The sequence below is a fragment of the Anopheles darlingi genome, chromosome 3, assembly GCF_943734745.1.
Source record: "Anopheles darlingi chromosome 3, idAnoDarlMG_H_01, whole genome shotgun sequence".
Taxonomy (NCBI): Eukaryota; Metazoa; Arthropoda; class Insecta; order Diptera; family Culicidae; genus Anopheles; species Anopheles darlingi.
The window spans coordinates 17,893,967-17,907,706 of record NC_064875.1 but is presented as its reverse complement, the minus strand read 5'-3'; the positions used below and the strand labels follow the sequence as shown (position 1 = coordinate 17,907,706).

Here is a 13,740-nt window from a genome sequence, read left to right as displayed (position 1 = left end):
TGCAAGTCTCTGCCTCAGGAAAACTTCCAACGTCCTCCTTATTAACATTAGTTCTCGTACTAGAAATGAACATCCGATGCTAATTACACGCTTTCCCATTGTCGCTCTATCCTTGGAGAGTGGAATCCCTTTAGTAGTCATGTTCCGTTGCACGTGAAAATCATGTCCGCAGTTTTGCACACCCAGGCACCTTCACCTTCGAGGCCCGTATATCCATTGATCCTTCTGGGAATGCGAATGACCACCTGATTTAGGAAGTGTCGTTGCCCTAGGTCAGTGCGAGGTCGCCTGAACCTGGAAACCCTTGGCAGCACACCGGCAATTTCGGGCGTGGTGATGCAATCTGCGGTTTCGTTCCTTTCCGTTCCGAAGACTGAGGAGCTGCTTTACATACGCAACGGCAAAAGCAACGAACTGGCGAGGCGAAGGACAATGCTCGCATCATAGCAGAACCAAAGGCAAACTGTGCAACACGAATGCTTCGTAGCTCGTTTATGTACAGCATCGTAGCAAGCCATGTTCTTCCTTTATGCAGCATGTCAACGCAAGTCAACAGCTTCTGTTAATATTATCACAGTGCATATAAGTGGCACTTCCGGAGAAAAGGACGAAGAACTCCGGAACCGGAAATGGAAAGTGACGGTTTCACACACACACACAGACACACCCAAGCAAAACAGAGACGAAAGTTATGAAAAAGGACTCATCTGCATTCCGAAACATGGACCGGATCGTTCGTAATGGCGGACGATGGTTTTTGGTAAAGCAAAAAATAACCAAACAGCAAACACACCCCTACGTTCGTGCGAGAACCAAACAGTGCCGTTATGTGCAAGAATCGATCGATCGGCATCGCGTCATCGGTCACGGTGACCAGACCAGGCTGGTGGTGGTGGTGGTGGTGGTTTCAAGTTCATTGCCTTTCCAGGATGGAAATAGAAAACGGCACGGGAATGAGGTAGCGGTGCATTTCGTTCTCTCACCAGCGTGTCCTTGCCAGGGCGCGTGGCGTGGCCCCGTTGCATCTTCCGTCGCTTTCGAGGTGAAGTTTCGCCGAAAGTGCGCCGACGCCGGCGCACACACAAACCCAGCAGTAAAGACGCGCTGCTGCAACTTGCACCGAGAAAGGGGAGATGCGATGAAACCAAAAAAAACTCTATGGCCGACCGGTTGAGTAAATGGGTGTGGATCGGCAGCGAAATTCTCTCCCAAAAACCGCTTTTCCGGATTCCAAATGGTTCGGTGGTGGTTTGTCACCATGACGTCCCCCGGAAGGGGCTGATAACCGCATTCGAATCAAGCGCACGACGTCGATGTAGAGCACAGGCGTCACTGAACCGCGCCTGCTGGACACGTTATCTAATCAAAAATGCTCCAGATGCACCTAATAGCAGCGGGAACCAACGGGGAGTAAAGGTTTGTCGATGTGTCCACCCGGGGGGGGAACGGCGGCGGCTGGAGGAGCTTTGTTTACATCGTTATCGAATTATTGCCTTCGCTTATCGCGCTTATCGAACCCCCCGGCACTCGGTTCTCAACCAGATGTGAACCAGTTTTCAGCAGATCGCCAGCAGCAGCAGCAGCAGCAAGCGATGGTACCTTGATGCACCGGATGATGCACGCACGACGGAATGATTTGTTTATAAACTCGTCCCTCTCGCCGTACGCGCGGCGCATGTGTGTCTGTTGTAGCCGTCGCTGTCTCTGCCGTGGTGCGTTATGTTGGACGCAGAGTTAAAAATAGAATCCGCCCTAGGCGAGAGCGGGACAGGCGGCCACGAGGAGGTGAACGGACGGCGGCGGAGATGGACTTTTGGGGAAACTAAACCAAACCACACACACACACAAGAAAAAGCGATGCCGAAATGCACACGGAACATCGATGCATCTCCGGCCACCAGCTACTAAAAATCACAAATCAATGAAAACACTTACCACACTCCGGCGGGCTGCGTTTAAATCACCGTGGGCTTCGTAGCGGGATTATCGCTATGGAAACGGGTCTCTGGCCGCGAAACCATCGACGCCTCTTGCGAGGGAGAATTTCTGTAAAGTGCAGCACCAGGACAGGGATTTCACGTCACAACCCTTCTGACCACCACTGCGGCGCACTTCGGGAAGGAAGGAAGGGCACACCATTTTCCGTCCTCCAACATAAAACCAAATCTATGCTGCGGCTGCTACGGCCGCTGCTGGCCCCACCATCATCATCTCCGCGTTTTCTCGGTACGCACTACACGGAATCGTCTCGCGATACGCACAGAACTACGATGATAAGATAGTAGCACGGCCACGGCGTATTAATCTCACCATTTTCGGGACACAACGCGGAGAAATTTCGAATCTTTCGAGGGAATAATCGCGTAAAACGGCTCGCGGATTTTTTGAGGATTTTTTTGTTGACGTTTCGATTAAGCAGCTTCTAAACGCAGCGCGGCCTGAGTGGAGCGAGACAGAAAATGGTTTAAACACCGAAGTACCAAAATGCTACATAAAAGTAGGTGGAAAATGTACTTTTGTCCCAGGCTGGGCAATATGAGATGTCGTGAAAATAGACTCAAATCGGTTCTTTTTATCGTTTTTTCTATCGTTTCTATCGTTTTTTGTATCGATTGATCATTTATTTGAATTTGCCGTTACTAAGGTTACTAAGAATAAGGATATATGGAAGGGGCTTCAAATGTCCTTTTAATGGTGTATTCTGCTATGGCACGGACCGGATTCTCGGGACTGGTAAATGCTATCTCCTTCAACACAGTAAAACTGTCCTCGAACCTGTGCGTTGAGTTCTTTTCTGTGCTTCCATGAAGTCTTGCTTCATCTCCCAAATGGAAAAGCAAGTGTCGCGACAGCGGCAAAGGTGAATGGGCTATTATCAACCATGTTGCGAAACTACCCAGTAATCTTTCTACAATACCTATATAATTCCTGTACACCTCGCTGCGGCAGCTTTAGCGCCGTTGCGTGTGCTCAAACCAGAGGACCTGAGGCATCAACTAACGCCTGACGGAAATAGGCACCTGAATCTTTTTGTAAAAAAATGCTGTTTTATTGTACTTTTCCTACATAAATGGCAGATTATACGAGGATGCACGGCATTGTCTAAATGCTGAATGCGCTGGTCGAGTATAAGGCACGAGAACACACTAGTTTGTGTACTTATCACTAGGTCTAACTCTAGATTGTTAGATTCTTTGGGTAATGTGGCTGTTGCGAGCCGTTCCAGGAACGCTAGAGCTCGCTGCGCCGGTTGGCCGCCTCTAGTTCGTGCTCACCCTGCTCCAGCCCAGATTCGGCCAACAGAGCAGAGGACGCATTCGGCAGCTGCTCTTTGTCACCCTTTTTCTGCTCGGCTGCTGCATCGCGCCCCGTTTCGTTAACTCCCGCTGGAGTACCGGGGCCATCTTGATCCTTGCTGCTACCTCCCGGTGCCTCCGTACCATCGATGCGAGCCGAATCCTCGGTATCGGAAATGTAACCCTCATCGCCGGTGTAGTGCGTTGGGAAGAGCAGCAACGGTGCGGTACTCCACGCGGCCAACGTACGATCCGGGAAGTGTCCGGCCCAGCTCTCGTTCGGATGGTTATCGAACATGATCGGCAGGTACTCGTCGACGGGAAGCAGCTTCTCGAGGGGCCGTTCACGCAGCAGCTTCTTTGCGCCCTCGAGCGTTATCACGTAACCGAGCGTCCAGTAGGAGTATCCTGCCCGCACGAGAAACTCCGACCCGGTGATCCACTTTTCGTCCTCCTCCTGCAATCGTTTGCGACCGAAGTAGATCAAATCCCAGCCACCGATCCGACGGGCATCATCCAACACGCGGTGTGCCCGGCGGCGGAAGAACGGCTCGAAGCGGATATCGTCTTCCAGGACGAGCACTTCTGCTAGTCCTAAGCGGACCATTTTCTCCCAGATGTAGTAGTGACTGAGGAAGCAACCGATCTCACCCATCGTCATAGGACTAAAAGAAAAAGAGAACAGGTACTTAAGAACTTGCGGAATCATTTTGGCGGGCCCAAAAGCATACCGTTTGTGGAATGGATCCGCATAGCCGGGAAGAAAGCGAATGCCCAAGTCCTGCACTTTCTTATCCGTCAACAGCTTACCATCGACGGCAGGGAAGTGTTCAACCTGCAGCCCAAGCAGGTCGAAATGCGCTAGCATTTTGCTCCTTCGTTCCGTTCGCCGCTCCAGGTTGATCATATAGATGTGCGAAAGCGACAGTTTATCCCTGGTCAATGAAAACGATTAGTCCCCACTGCACCGTTTCCACCTTCTTCCTTTCTCACTTACTTCTCAACAACGGGAACGTATTTCTTCATGTCCTGCTTGAGCTTAACCTCGCCGTACTCGTTCAAAATGTACCCGAGAATATTCGTCAGCTGCTCCAGATCCTTCCCTTCCACCGTTTCACCAGCTTCCAGTGGAACCATAATGTAACCGTGCAGCAACGCGTTGCACACTTGCATCGGAATGCTCGAGTAGTTGGCCGACATGGCAAAAATGATAATATCATCCACCGGACCATTGTACCGGCCGGCCGGTAGGTTTCGTCGTTCGAACGTAAGACGACGTGATTCCGCCACGTTCAGATCTACGAGAACGGCACTGTGCACCATCGGCACGGCCCACTGGCCGACCAGCTCGTAGTTGAGAATCTTTTTGTAATCATCCGTCCGGTGGTAATAGTAATCGGCCGTCATACCACACCAAAAGTTCGAATACAGTCCATCCGATACGAGCATCGGCGCTACGATGGGTAGCTTCAGATCGATCAACGCCTTCAAGGATCGTGGATTAGTGAGGAATACATCCGCATCGAGAAACTGAAGAACGGTGAAAGTTAAACAACTATCTTGTCGTCTACGAACGGAAGCTGTTCACTTACGAGCACATAATCGGCCCACATCTTCCGGGCCGTTTGCAGGGCTTCCTCCTTCAATCGAATCACGTCCGCAAACCGATCCTCCGTCCAGTGCGTGTAGGTTTTTTCGCTCTCCCGCTTACCGGCCGGTTCTGTGCGATACTTGAAGTCCACACTGTGGTACAGCGGAGTGGAGCGCTTCAGCCAGGCTTTCGTGATCTCGATGCTGCGATCTTCATTATGATCCGATCGTATCCTGAAGATGAAAATTGTTAGAAATCTCCTTTGTGTTTGCCCAGGACGCCGTACTTGTGTAACTTACCAGATTGAAAGGCGATCCTTGGGGTATTCGAGTTCCTCGAGGTAAGTGAAAAAGTATGGCAACGTGTGTTCTTTGTTGCGGATCAGTACCGCAATCATTACGCTGGGCGGCTGCACCGTCAGCTCAACATTATCACAACGAACGATGGCAGCGGGGAGGAGCAGCGCTAGAAACACTGCTATCTCCATTAACAGCAGCATACCCGACGAGGCACACCGTAAGGAACACATGATTGCCACGAAACGAATAAAACTATAACATCAAACACTCACTAACCAACAATCCAACCTTCTTCACTGTCCCGCAGCATCACTGCATGCAACGATGCAGTAGTCTTCCCAGCAGCAGATGTGGCAATACTTATGCAGCCCCCCTTCGAGAACACGGAATGGTCCAGCAAAGACGACGGATGCAAATGTCAAATGTGATCTGGCGTTGTTTGTTTATGATTTGCTTCCGGTTCCGCGGAACTAACAGAAATGAGCCTCCGGAAGAGGATTGTCATGGTCATTATGTTGTAAAGGAAATATCACAAAACAGGATTTATTATTCTTACTTAAACACGCACGACAATGCGAAGCTTACAGTTCTACGTACTCTAGAAGTACTACAGTTACCGCATTTTTGGTTGACACTAATATAGTCTGTACAGGATTCAATTCCATCGCTTAGGAAGAGAAGTTAAGATTTTTGTTCAGTTGATTCCATCGATTAGAGTACATTTGCTAGTAAATACTGGTATGCATTCATGGGCCACCTCCCTTTTGGGTGGCCAGCTTAGAACTGTGGTAGACAGACCTTCTCCGCGAACAGCTCCGAAACGACCGTGATCCACAGGGCCAGGACGAACATAATATATGAGATTCCCACCTGATGCGAGTGCGGTAGATGATATGGTTGGCCACCGATTTCATCGATATGAAAGCCGAGGGGGAAAATGACCGCTGCCAGGCAGAACAGCACCACTGGACGGGAACGAAAGCAACAGATCGTACAATGAATTATCACGAAGCAACACCACCCGCCGAATCCGGGACTTACTTGCCGTGAATCCGACCCACCGAGCGTAGGGAATCACATTTCGATCCCAGTTGCTCGATGCCAGCAAGATGATGGTGGTTGTGATGCAGATACAGCCCACGAAGATGCAGATCAGCGCGATCAGCCACTCCGGTTGCAGCTCCGGCGTGAAGCAAACCTGTGGCCGATTGTGTAGTGTCATGCAGGTCCACATCAATCCCAATCGTGTTTCACCTGGAAGGAAGAGGATGAGGAGCAGTTTAGCCTTTTGATATCATTGGGTGCGGGGTCATCCTTCCTTTACGGTACCTCCTACACTAGTGACGATCCAGTCGGGCATGGCCAGGCTCACAATCGCACACACATCGGCTGCCATGAACAGGACAGCACTGATAGTGGTAAGTTTATCCATGATTCCGTTCCGTGGTTTGGGGGCAGCGAAACACAATCAAGTCCACAACATTCCTCCGCTCTTTAGGGACCGGTTACTAAGACCACATGTCTCAATTTTGTGTGTCTCGGACGGACGATCCCGATGCGACTTGGATCGATTAGGTGCTATCTGTTTGTTCCCTTAATTGCAGTAGAGCTTGCCGAGATGCTGACTGGAAGGAGAATTCGATCGTTAATACCACCAGACCCTTGCAAAATCAAGAACCTTAAAACTTACAGCAGTGGTTCCCGGATCTCGGCCGCAGGTTGCTGTTCTTTCTTGGGTGAGTTGGTTGATTGGAAAGGAATAGGTAGAAGGCCTACTTCCCCAACGACTAGGACGACAGTAGTGCAGATTGTTCTTATCGCACGGTAAATACCAGGAAAATGTTAAAAATTTTCCACTTTGTTCAGCGATTTCTGAAAAACGAATGGAGACCAAAACAAAAACCTCTGCCCACTCAGCAGAACGGTGCCTTTAACAAACAGTCCATAAAATCATCAATCCATGGCCCCTATTGCGATTGTCTTGTCTCGTTTCCAAGACAAACGTCAGTCTGGTGTCGGTATTGCGAGTGTCTTGCTTGACACCGATTTCTGTCTTGGAAACGAGACTCAGCTGTCTTGTACTCAAAGCTACCAGACTGGGAGTCTGCCAAACAAGACTGCGATTTAAGATTACCGTAACAGTTTTTTGTTTAGCAGACTGGCGGTTGATTTGGAAGAATTTAATGGAATTAATCAATAACCTATTACCAGTAATCGATTATGTTCAATTGCACGAAATGGCACATTTTCTGAGAACCATGTAATGGGCTCAAACCTCAGCATTTGCTTTCGTGACGATCGAGTTCCTGAATAAAAATGCATCAGAGATTGAGAATAATTGAACAAATATTGTACGATTGAAAACATTTTTTTGATGAATTAAAACACGTTAACGGTAAGGAAACTCAAACTGCGCACGATTGTTTACAAACAAAGCTGCGATTTTGATGGCTTTTGACAGCCAAATGAACACTTGTTCATTCAAGTGTTCATGCGACTCTCGCAATACCGATTTTAGACAACCAAGACTCGGCGGTTTTTGCCAGACAAGACTGGTCGAGTCTTGTCTTGGAAACGAGACAAGACAATCGCAATAGGGGCCCATGATTTATTTTTTTCGGATTATGGTCCCTGTGGCCAGTGATACCGAAAATACGACATTAATTCGGTAAGCAGGATTTTGTTTGTTAAAAATTCGCCAAATGTACCGAAATATTCAGTTCAACATCTTTTTTTCTGTGGACCACGAACAGTTCAGCCACAAACACCCGCCGTCGGAGATCCGAGAAAACCCGTGCGCCGCGAATGGCCGGGGAACTGTGTAAAGTGTGGGCCACACGGCCGTGATAAATACCGTGGAAACCCTCAAAATGCTCTTCGTCCGGAGAGGGCAGAGGTTTCGCTTTTTCATTCCGGAATCGGTGTAATTCTCGTTACGTTCGCTGGTTTCAGATAGGTGCGGTACCAACCAGCAAAACAAGCAGCATCATCGATCGTAATCTTCGCCCACCACCACAGCCGCCCTATCATTAATCAGTACCGCAGTGACCATGAGCGATCAGGATGATCCGCTGGCGGGCGGCCAACCGCAAACGCAAACACCCCGCAGTTCACTCGGGTCGGGTGCTTTGTCGTACAGCAACTCCTCCATCTCACCCTCGACTAGCTCGAGCGGTTCGCAGGGATCGGCCAAATCAGCCGTGAGCGAGTGTTTGGGTGCGTGGCTGAACTATCTGCAGATCATGAACAATCTGTGTGCGGCTGGGTACCGGCTAGCGCAAACCATAGCAGCCCTTGAACCGTGGGCCTACTTTGATCAAACTGCTGCTGGTCAACCGGGCGGTACCGCCACTGCCACCAATCCGCTCATCGGAGGCGTTACGCCGATGCCTCCCGGTACCGGTTCGCAGCGAGAGCTTCCGTTTGCTGCCGCCTCCCAGGGCATTCCGTCGCATATGGCCTTCCAGTTTATCACGGCCTGGGACGAACTGGCCCGGGCGTCCGTCATGGCCACTAGCACCGTGAAGTCGCATATCGTGAGCGTGTTACAGGACTTTAAAACGCAACCACTGGCCACGGTTGAGCAGGAAAGCGAGCTGCTACATATCAAGGAGTACAATCAAACGATCCTGCAGGACAACGCACAAACGATGATCAACCTGCAGCACCAGTTCTGCGTTGCCTCGTGCGATGCGTTTGCTCAGCTCATGTGCTGCTATCAGTGCCAGACACAGGTGGGCTTCCCACACGATCCCGAGTGCCCGATGGTACAGCATCCGATGTCGGCGGCCGCTACCATTGCCCGGTCGGGAGAACACCAGCGTTCGCAAACGCCATCGCCACACTTTGGCCCAAAGATGGATGTCGGTCCATCGAGACTGTACGATCGAACGGGATCCAGCTCAACGCAGGGCTCTTCCTCCGATCATGGCACGACAGCGTACGAGCAAACGCGCGGCCCTTCACCACACGATATCCGTGGACCGAGTCCGATACAGGGCTACCTGGATAACATTCGTGGTCCACTGCCCAATCCGGGGCATCTTTCGGGAATGAAGGCACCGTTCTATCGGGGGTCCCGGTCTCCGCTTAATTTTCCACTCTTTACGCTCAACGGTCAACGGCGGTGGTCAGAAGCTGCCGCCGGTGAGGTAAACTCGGAGGCGGCCCTCGATCCCGAGAGCCAGATGCGCCGCTGGTCGATGCCGTGGGAAGCAAAGGCCGACAAGACGACCGTCCATTGGAATCAAACGCGCCTAATGCCGGTCTCGAAGCTGGCCGTTCCACCGGGTGCAGGTGGGCCGGCCGGCGGTAACAAATCATCGTCGCACGGTGACCGTAGTCAAAGCACGACCCCGGACTCTACCTGGCACTCGTCGATCACTAGCCAGGACGGATTGGTGGAAGCGATTCAGCTGCTCTCCTGCCGGCCAATCCATCGGCTGCAGGCACCAACGATGATGATGATGATGCCACCGCCAAACATTGGCCCACCGTTCGTCGAAGAACCATCCGGATTGGTATGCATACACCTTTCGAAACAAGATTGTGTTTCCGAAGTCTATAAAGTGAATTTCCCCTTATTTTCCGCACTCAGCATCCGGAACAAGAACAGGAGGTGGAAACGGTACCGGCGCACCAGCATCACGCCACCAACACGATGATGACCAGTGGCAATCCGTCGGGCCTGTACGGCATCTGGACACAGCAAAACCCTCCCAGTGCTATACTGCGCCAACAGTCGATCCAGGATCGTATGGTACCACCGATGAACTATATCCGCGAGCAGGACTCATCCATCGATGAGCATCCGCCTCCCTAAAAAAACCCCGTTTCAGTCCGGAACGATTCAAACGGACTCGCACCATCATTAGACGTAATCTCACGATCGTAATCGCGACCAACCAAAGCATACCATAGCATAATCCATAAAAAAAGCGTACCAAAAAGGGTAAGACACTTTGACACTGATATTTCATGTACTTTTGTAATCCATTTTACGAACCGAAGTGTAACCGATGATATTCAAAGGTGTATTCTCGAAGACGATGCTCCTCCTCAGCCAAAAGAAGTAAAAAAAAGAAACAAAACATTCTCAGTCATTTGTGCTAGTTGTAAGAGTGTGAACGAACGAAAAACGTTCATATATTGCGAGGATCGGTGATTTTTTGGGCCAGGCGCAATAGCATATTCAGTCTGTGTAGCTATTAGTTCATCGTGACCGTCACTGTTCCATGTTTCCCTTTATGTCCTTTGACATCGGTCTCCCCTGCGTACCAAAGCTGTTTAGTGTTCCATGTTTACTAGCTTTCCGTTTTTACACACACGAGGTGTACACTTTAGTAGCATAATGTAGCATGATCATTAAGGGTTTCGTATCGTAACTATGTTCGTAGAATGTTCGCTTAAATCATGCCGGTGTTATTTATTGAGTAGGATTTGGCCAGAGCCAAGCGCTCGCGCTCATTTACACACATTAACCGTATCGGACAAACTCAGTTGTTTTGCGCTGCTAACATACAACGTTTATTGGTATTTCGATGTACACATTTGAATGTATTCCGTTAAATCCCGCCGTGACGTCGCTAGCTGGCGTCGTAGCGTTACTTAATAAAAAAGCGATCCATTTGACTGTCTCGATAAAAGCTGGGTTAAATTCATTAAATTGAATTCATCTTATCAAGCCCCAGACTGGTCTACATTTCGACTTCACTTCGAAACACATCACCGAGGGCCGGGGTCTCTCGCTAACACTTCAGGTTAAGGGGGGTTGTTATAATCCTAAAACATATCTGAGGCCAAATTTACGACGGTACGGGTAGTGTGGACAGTTCCGATTTGAGTTTATCGTACAGTTCCTGGTACTCGGGATGTTCGCGGATCATCATGGCAACCGTGCCGCGCTTCACACCCATCGCCTTACCCAGGTCCTTCCGGCTCGGGGTGTAGCAGTACGGAATGTTCTTTTCCTCGCAGACGGCAGGCAGGTGGCACATGATTTCGATCGGTGTCACATCACCAGCAAAGATGACCAGTCTAGAGGAGAGAGGCAGCAGCCAGATTAGTTTCGTACACACTCTGATCGCAGCCTGCGTTGTTATTACCCCGTTTCTCCCTTGCGAAGGTGCACCTGCACGTCCTTCAGACCATTGCGGAGGAACTTTTTCTGTTTCGATGCTAAAACGGAGCAGAAGAGAGATGAGTACAGGCGCCATGCAATGGCATCGGTTCGAAGGCCGGGTTTACCTTTCTCGATGAGTTTGTGGATCTTCTTGGTCAGTTTCTTTGACGCCATCGGGTGCGCGATCACGCTGGCGTTCCGCAGTTTCTCCTCGTAGTTGTCCTCCTCCTTCACCGACACGTCCATCGTCTCGTCAGCGTCCACTTTCTCTTGCTTTATCTTACCCATCGTGCAGGAGATTCGGATATTGGAAATTACGGATGCCGGCTCGATGGAACTTGCGCGCACGTGGTTTTCCGTAAAAAGGCTGAAGGGGCGACGTAAACAAGCGGCTCCATCAGCCATTCGAGCTCATCATGGTGGTAGTTCGAGAGTTCATTAGGCCCGTGTCAGACGGAGCGTAAACTCTGGCGTAAATGAAAAAAAAATTGCCAAAATGTTTAATTTTAACCCTTATACGCCATCAAATCTTTGACATTGACAGCGTGTAAGGGTTAAAAATAAATGTTTTTATTTAATAATTTTGTAAATTTACGCTTCGTGTAACACGGGCCTAATTTGTTTTCGTCGCCGTAAAAAATGCGGAACTATCGACTGTGGGTTGAGGAAAGGGGCAAAAGAGTGATGTAAAACGGAAAATGTGTAAAATCAATTAGCGTGTGTGGCAAAAAGTGTTCTGGTATTGCACCCATTGAACGGATCCACCGCCACGGCCACGGCAGTGGAACGACGGCAGAACCCGGGGAGGGAATCGGTGGAAAACGGCCACCCCTCCCGCACCTGTTCTTGTGGTGATAAGAAACTGTGCTGCGAATCCCCCGTGGACAACCCTTTCGGCCGGGGACAAAGGAGATGGCGCAAGGTGACCAAAAATAGCACAGTAAACATCATTGCATCGGAAAAACAACTTCCGCCGCCGAGAGGATTGGTGAAAGTTGGGGGCTCGACCGGATCAGGGGACAACCCTTTGAAGCTGCCGACAACGACGACGAACGATATATCTTGGCGCTGCGTTATCTTTAGATTCGTCGTCGCAGGGAGCGCGTGAAATAGGTGACCGTGCATAATTGGTGGCGTTATCATGGTGAAGTGGAAACCACCGACGACCAGCGAAGTACTGTGCGACAGATTTACCATTTTTTGGAAGGACTTATGAAGGAGATAGAAATACATAGAGTTGGAGGGAACATCAATTGCAAAACAAACGGTGCCTCTCGGTCGGCCTAGGAAGATGAGAATCTTCCGCCCTGTGGCCAGAAGAACAGCACCAGCAGCAGTAGCACCATTCATCGATGAAGTCCGGTGGTCAACGCTGGTGATTGTGGTGCTGGTGCTACTGCAATCACCGTCTCCGAGTGTCTGTACCCATTTCGTGCCACCTAGCAATGGCACGGCACCAGCAGCAGCAGCAGCAGCAGCAACCAACGACTATGTTGCCTATAGCAACATCAGTAATAGCGCTAGTAGTGATACGATAGGTTATAGTAACAATAGCTTCACTTCTCCTGTGTCTCCTGCCATCGGCCACACGACACCTGCTGGCAGGGAGAGGAGTAGCGATGGACCGTCGAACGGTTCGACGGCTAGCAGACCGTGCTGTGATAGTGCAAACCGTACCGCGTCGAGTGGGAACAGCAGCATCCCCTCCCCTCAGACGCACCGCGTAGTGATTGAGTTTTCCAGCAAAATCGTCCAGAACGAGTACATCGTCCAGTTCAATGGCTACTACAGGCAACGCGAGCGCCAGAGTTTCATTCAAACCGCCCTGAACGGCTCGAAGGTAACATGCCAACAAAGCCTTCCGACGCCCTTTTTTTCATTTATGCTTCTATCCTTTCTCGCCGTAGGTTCAAAAGTGGCGCATCTTGCCCAGAAGCAATCCGGCACAGGATTTTGCCAGTGATTTCGATGTGCTCGCACTGGAAGAACCGTCTGGTGATAGCGAACACGATGGATTGGCGTTGCTACGTTCACATCCCTCCATCAAAAGCATCTCACCGCAGCGTATGGTACAGCGGGAGCTCAAGTACGTACCGCTACGCTCCGATCGGCAGCAGGAAGAGGAAACCGGTGAAAAAAACAATGAGGATGATGATGGTGATGAAGAAGAACCGGCGATCGATCTCAACGATCCCGAAACGAATGATTTCATTCAATTCGTGCAACGTCGGCGCCTAGCAACGGAAGAGTTTAGCCAGCAGCAGGAGGAGGCTGCGGCTGCTGCAGCTGCAGCTGCCGCCGACCGCCCACCGAATCGTCATTCAAATCGTCGCCTACTGCGTGCCATCCCAAGGCAAATCACCTCGTTGCTAAAGGCGGACGTCCTGTGGAACATGGGTATCACCGGGAAAGGTGTCAAGGTGGCCGTATTCG

The 13,740-nt window shown here is 50.3% G+C and overlaps 8 protein-coding genes across 10 annotated transcripts in view; 3 read left to right on the top strand and 5 right to left on the bottom strand.

The window, feature by feature from the left end:
- The window catches only part of LOC125953410 (ecdysone receptor), a 218,702-nt gene extending 216,303 nt beyond the window's left edge, over positions 1–2,399 (bottom strand). The window contains exon 1 of the mRNA XM_049682989.1: positions 2,311–2,399. The gene's annotated coding sequence lies outside the window, so the exon portion shown is untranslated. The remainder of the gene's footprint in view (positions 1–2,310) is intronic.
- LOC125953426 (testin) overlaps positions 1–13,740 on the bottom strand; it is a 266,491-nt gene that overhangs the window by 195,147 nt on the left and 57,604 nt on the right. The window lies entirely within an intron of this gene.
- LOC125953378 (unconventional myosin-XVIIIa) overlaps positions 1–13,740 on the top strand; it is a 284,199-nt gene that overhangs the window by 217,226 nt on the left and 53,233 nt on the right. The gene's annotated exons all lie outside the window — the stretch shown is intronic.
- LOC125953425 (glycosyltransferase 25 family member) lies at positions 3,046–5,545 on the bottom strand. The gene is made up of 5 exons (XM_049683015.1): positions 5,187–5,545; positions 4,889–5,120; positions 4,294–4,826; positions 4,028–4,231; positions 3,046–3,961 (listed from the first exon to the last, which is right to left on the bottom strand). The coding sequence occupies exons 1-5, from the start codon at positions 5,414–5,416 to the stop codon at positions 3,232–3,234; spliced, it is 1,929 nt and encodes a 642-aa protein (XP_049538972.1). The 5' UTR covers positions 5,417–5,545; the 3' UTR covers positions 3,046–3,231.
- LOC125953519 (uncharacterized protein C16orf52 homolog A) lies at positions 5,709–7,062 on the bottom strand. The gene is made up of 4 exons (XM_049683139.1): positions 6,877–7,062; positions 6,516–6,811; positions 6,228–6,440; positions 5,709–6,151 (listed from the first exon to the last, which is right to left on the bottom strand). The coding sequence occupies exons 2-4, from the start codon at positions 6,616–6,618 to the stop codon at positions 5,964–5,966; spliced, it is 504 nt and encodes a 167-aa protein (XP_049539096.1). The 5' UTR covers positions 6,619–6,811; positions 6,877–7,062; the 3' UTR covers positions 5,709–5,963.
- On the top strand, positions 7,958–10,538 carry LOC125953429 (uncharacterized). The gene is made up of 2 exons (XM_049683020.1): positions 7,958–9,706; positions 9,784–10,538. Exons 1-2 carry the CDS (start codon positions 8,237–8,239, stop codon positions 10,006–10,008), a joined length of 1,695 nt encoding a protein of 564 aa, XP_049538977.1. The 5' UTR covers positions 7,958–8,236; the 3' UTR covers positions 10,009–10,538.
- On the bottom strand, positions 10,686–11,687 carry LOC125953523 (H/ACA ribonucleoprotein complex subunit 2-like protein). Its single transcript, XM_049683144.1, has 3 exons — positions 11,433–11,687; positions 11,291–11,363; positions 10,686–11,222 (listed from the first exon to the last, which is right to left on the bottom strand). Exons 1-3 carry the CDS (start codon positions 11,593–11,595, stop codon positions 10,991–10,993), a joined length of 468 nt encoding a protein of 155 aa, XP_049539101.1. The 5' UTR covers positions 11,596–11,687; the 3' UTR covers positions 10,686–10,990.
- The window catches only part of LOC125953391 (membrane-bound transcription factor site-1 protease), a 5,740-nt gene continuing 3,939 nt past the window's right edge, over positions 11,940–13,740 (top strand). For both annotated transcript variants that reach the window (XM_049682939.1, XM_049682938.1), the window contains exons 1-2: positions 11,940–13,147; positions 13,215–13,740. The exon at positions 13,215–13,740 is cut by the window's right edge and continues 2,481 nt beyond it. In XM_049682939.1, the coding sequence (XP_049538896.1) occupies positions 12,599–13,147; positions 13,215–13,740 (1,075 nt within the window). In that variant the 5' untranslated portion in view covers positions 11,940–12,598. The remainder of the gene's footprint in view (positions 13,148–13,214) is intronic.

Bases quoted from the DNA above. Each gene is read 5' to 3' on its own strand.
- LOC125953425 (XM_049683015.1), bottom strand. From the start codon at position 5,416: ATGTGTTCCTTACGGTGTGCCTCGTCGGGTATGCTGCTGTTAATGGAG. The intron at 4,827-4,888 runs GTAAGTGAACAG...ACCGTTCTTCAG, and splicing joins TGTGGGCCGATTATGTGCTC to TTTCTCGATGCGGATGTATT. The intron at 4,232-4,293 runs GTAAGTGAGAAA...TTCATTGACCAG, and splicing joins TACGTTCCCGTTGTTGAGAA to GGATAAACTGTCGCTTTCGC.
- LOC125953519 (XM_049683139.1), bottom strand. From the start codon at position 6,618: ATGGATAAACTTACCACTATCAGTGCTGTCCTGTTCATGGCAGCCGAT. The intron at 6,441-6,515 runs GTACCGTAAAGG...TCTTCCTTCCAG, and splicing joins GATCGTCACTAGTGTAGGAG to GTGAAACACGATTGGGATTG. The intron at 6,152-6,227 runs GTAAGTCCCGGA...GTTCCCGTCCAG, and splicing joins GTGGGTCGGATTCACGGCAA to TGGTGCTGTTCTGCCTGGCA.
- LOC125953429 (XM_049683020.1), top strand. From the start codon at position 8,237: ATGAGCGATCAGGATGATCCGCTGGCGGGCGGCCAACCGCAAACGCAA. The intron at 9,707-9,783 runs GTATGCATACAC...TTCCGCACTCAG, and splicing joins TCGAAGAACCATCCGGATTG to CATCCGGAACAAGAACAGGA.
- LOC125953523 (XM_049683144.1), bottom strand. From the start codon at position 11,595: ATGGGTAAGATAAAGCAAGAGAAAGTGGACGCTGACGAGACGATGGAC. The intron at 11,364-11,432 runs GTAAACCCGGCC...GCTCCGTTTTAG, and splicing joins CCACAAACTCATCGAGAAAG to CATCGAAACAGAAAAAGTTC. The intron at 11,223-11,290 runs GTAATAACAACG...TCTCTCCTCTAG, and splicing joins CTTCGCAAGGGAGAAACGGG to ACTGGTCATCTTTGCTGGTG.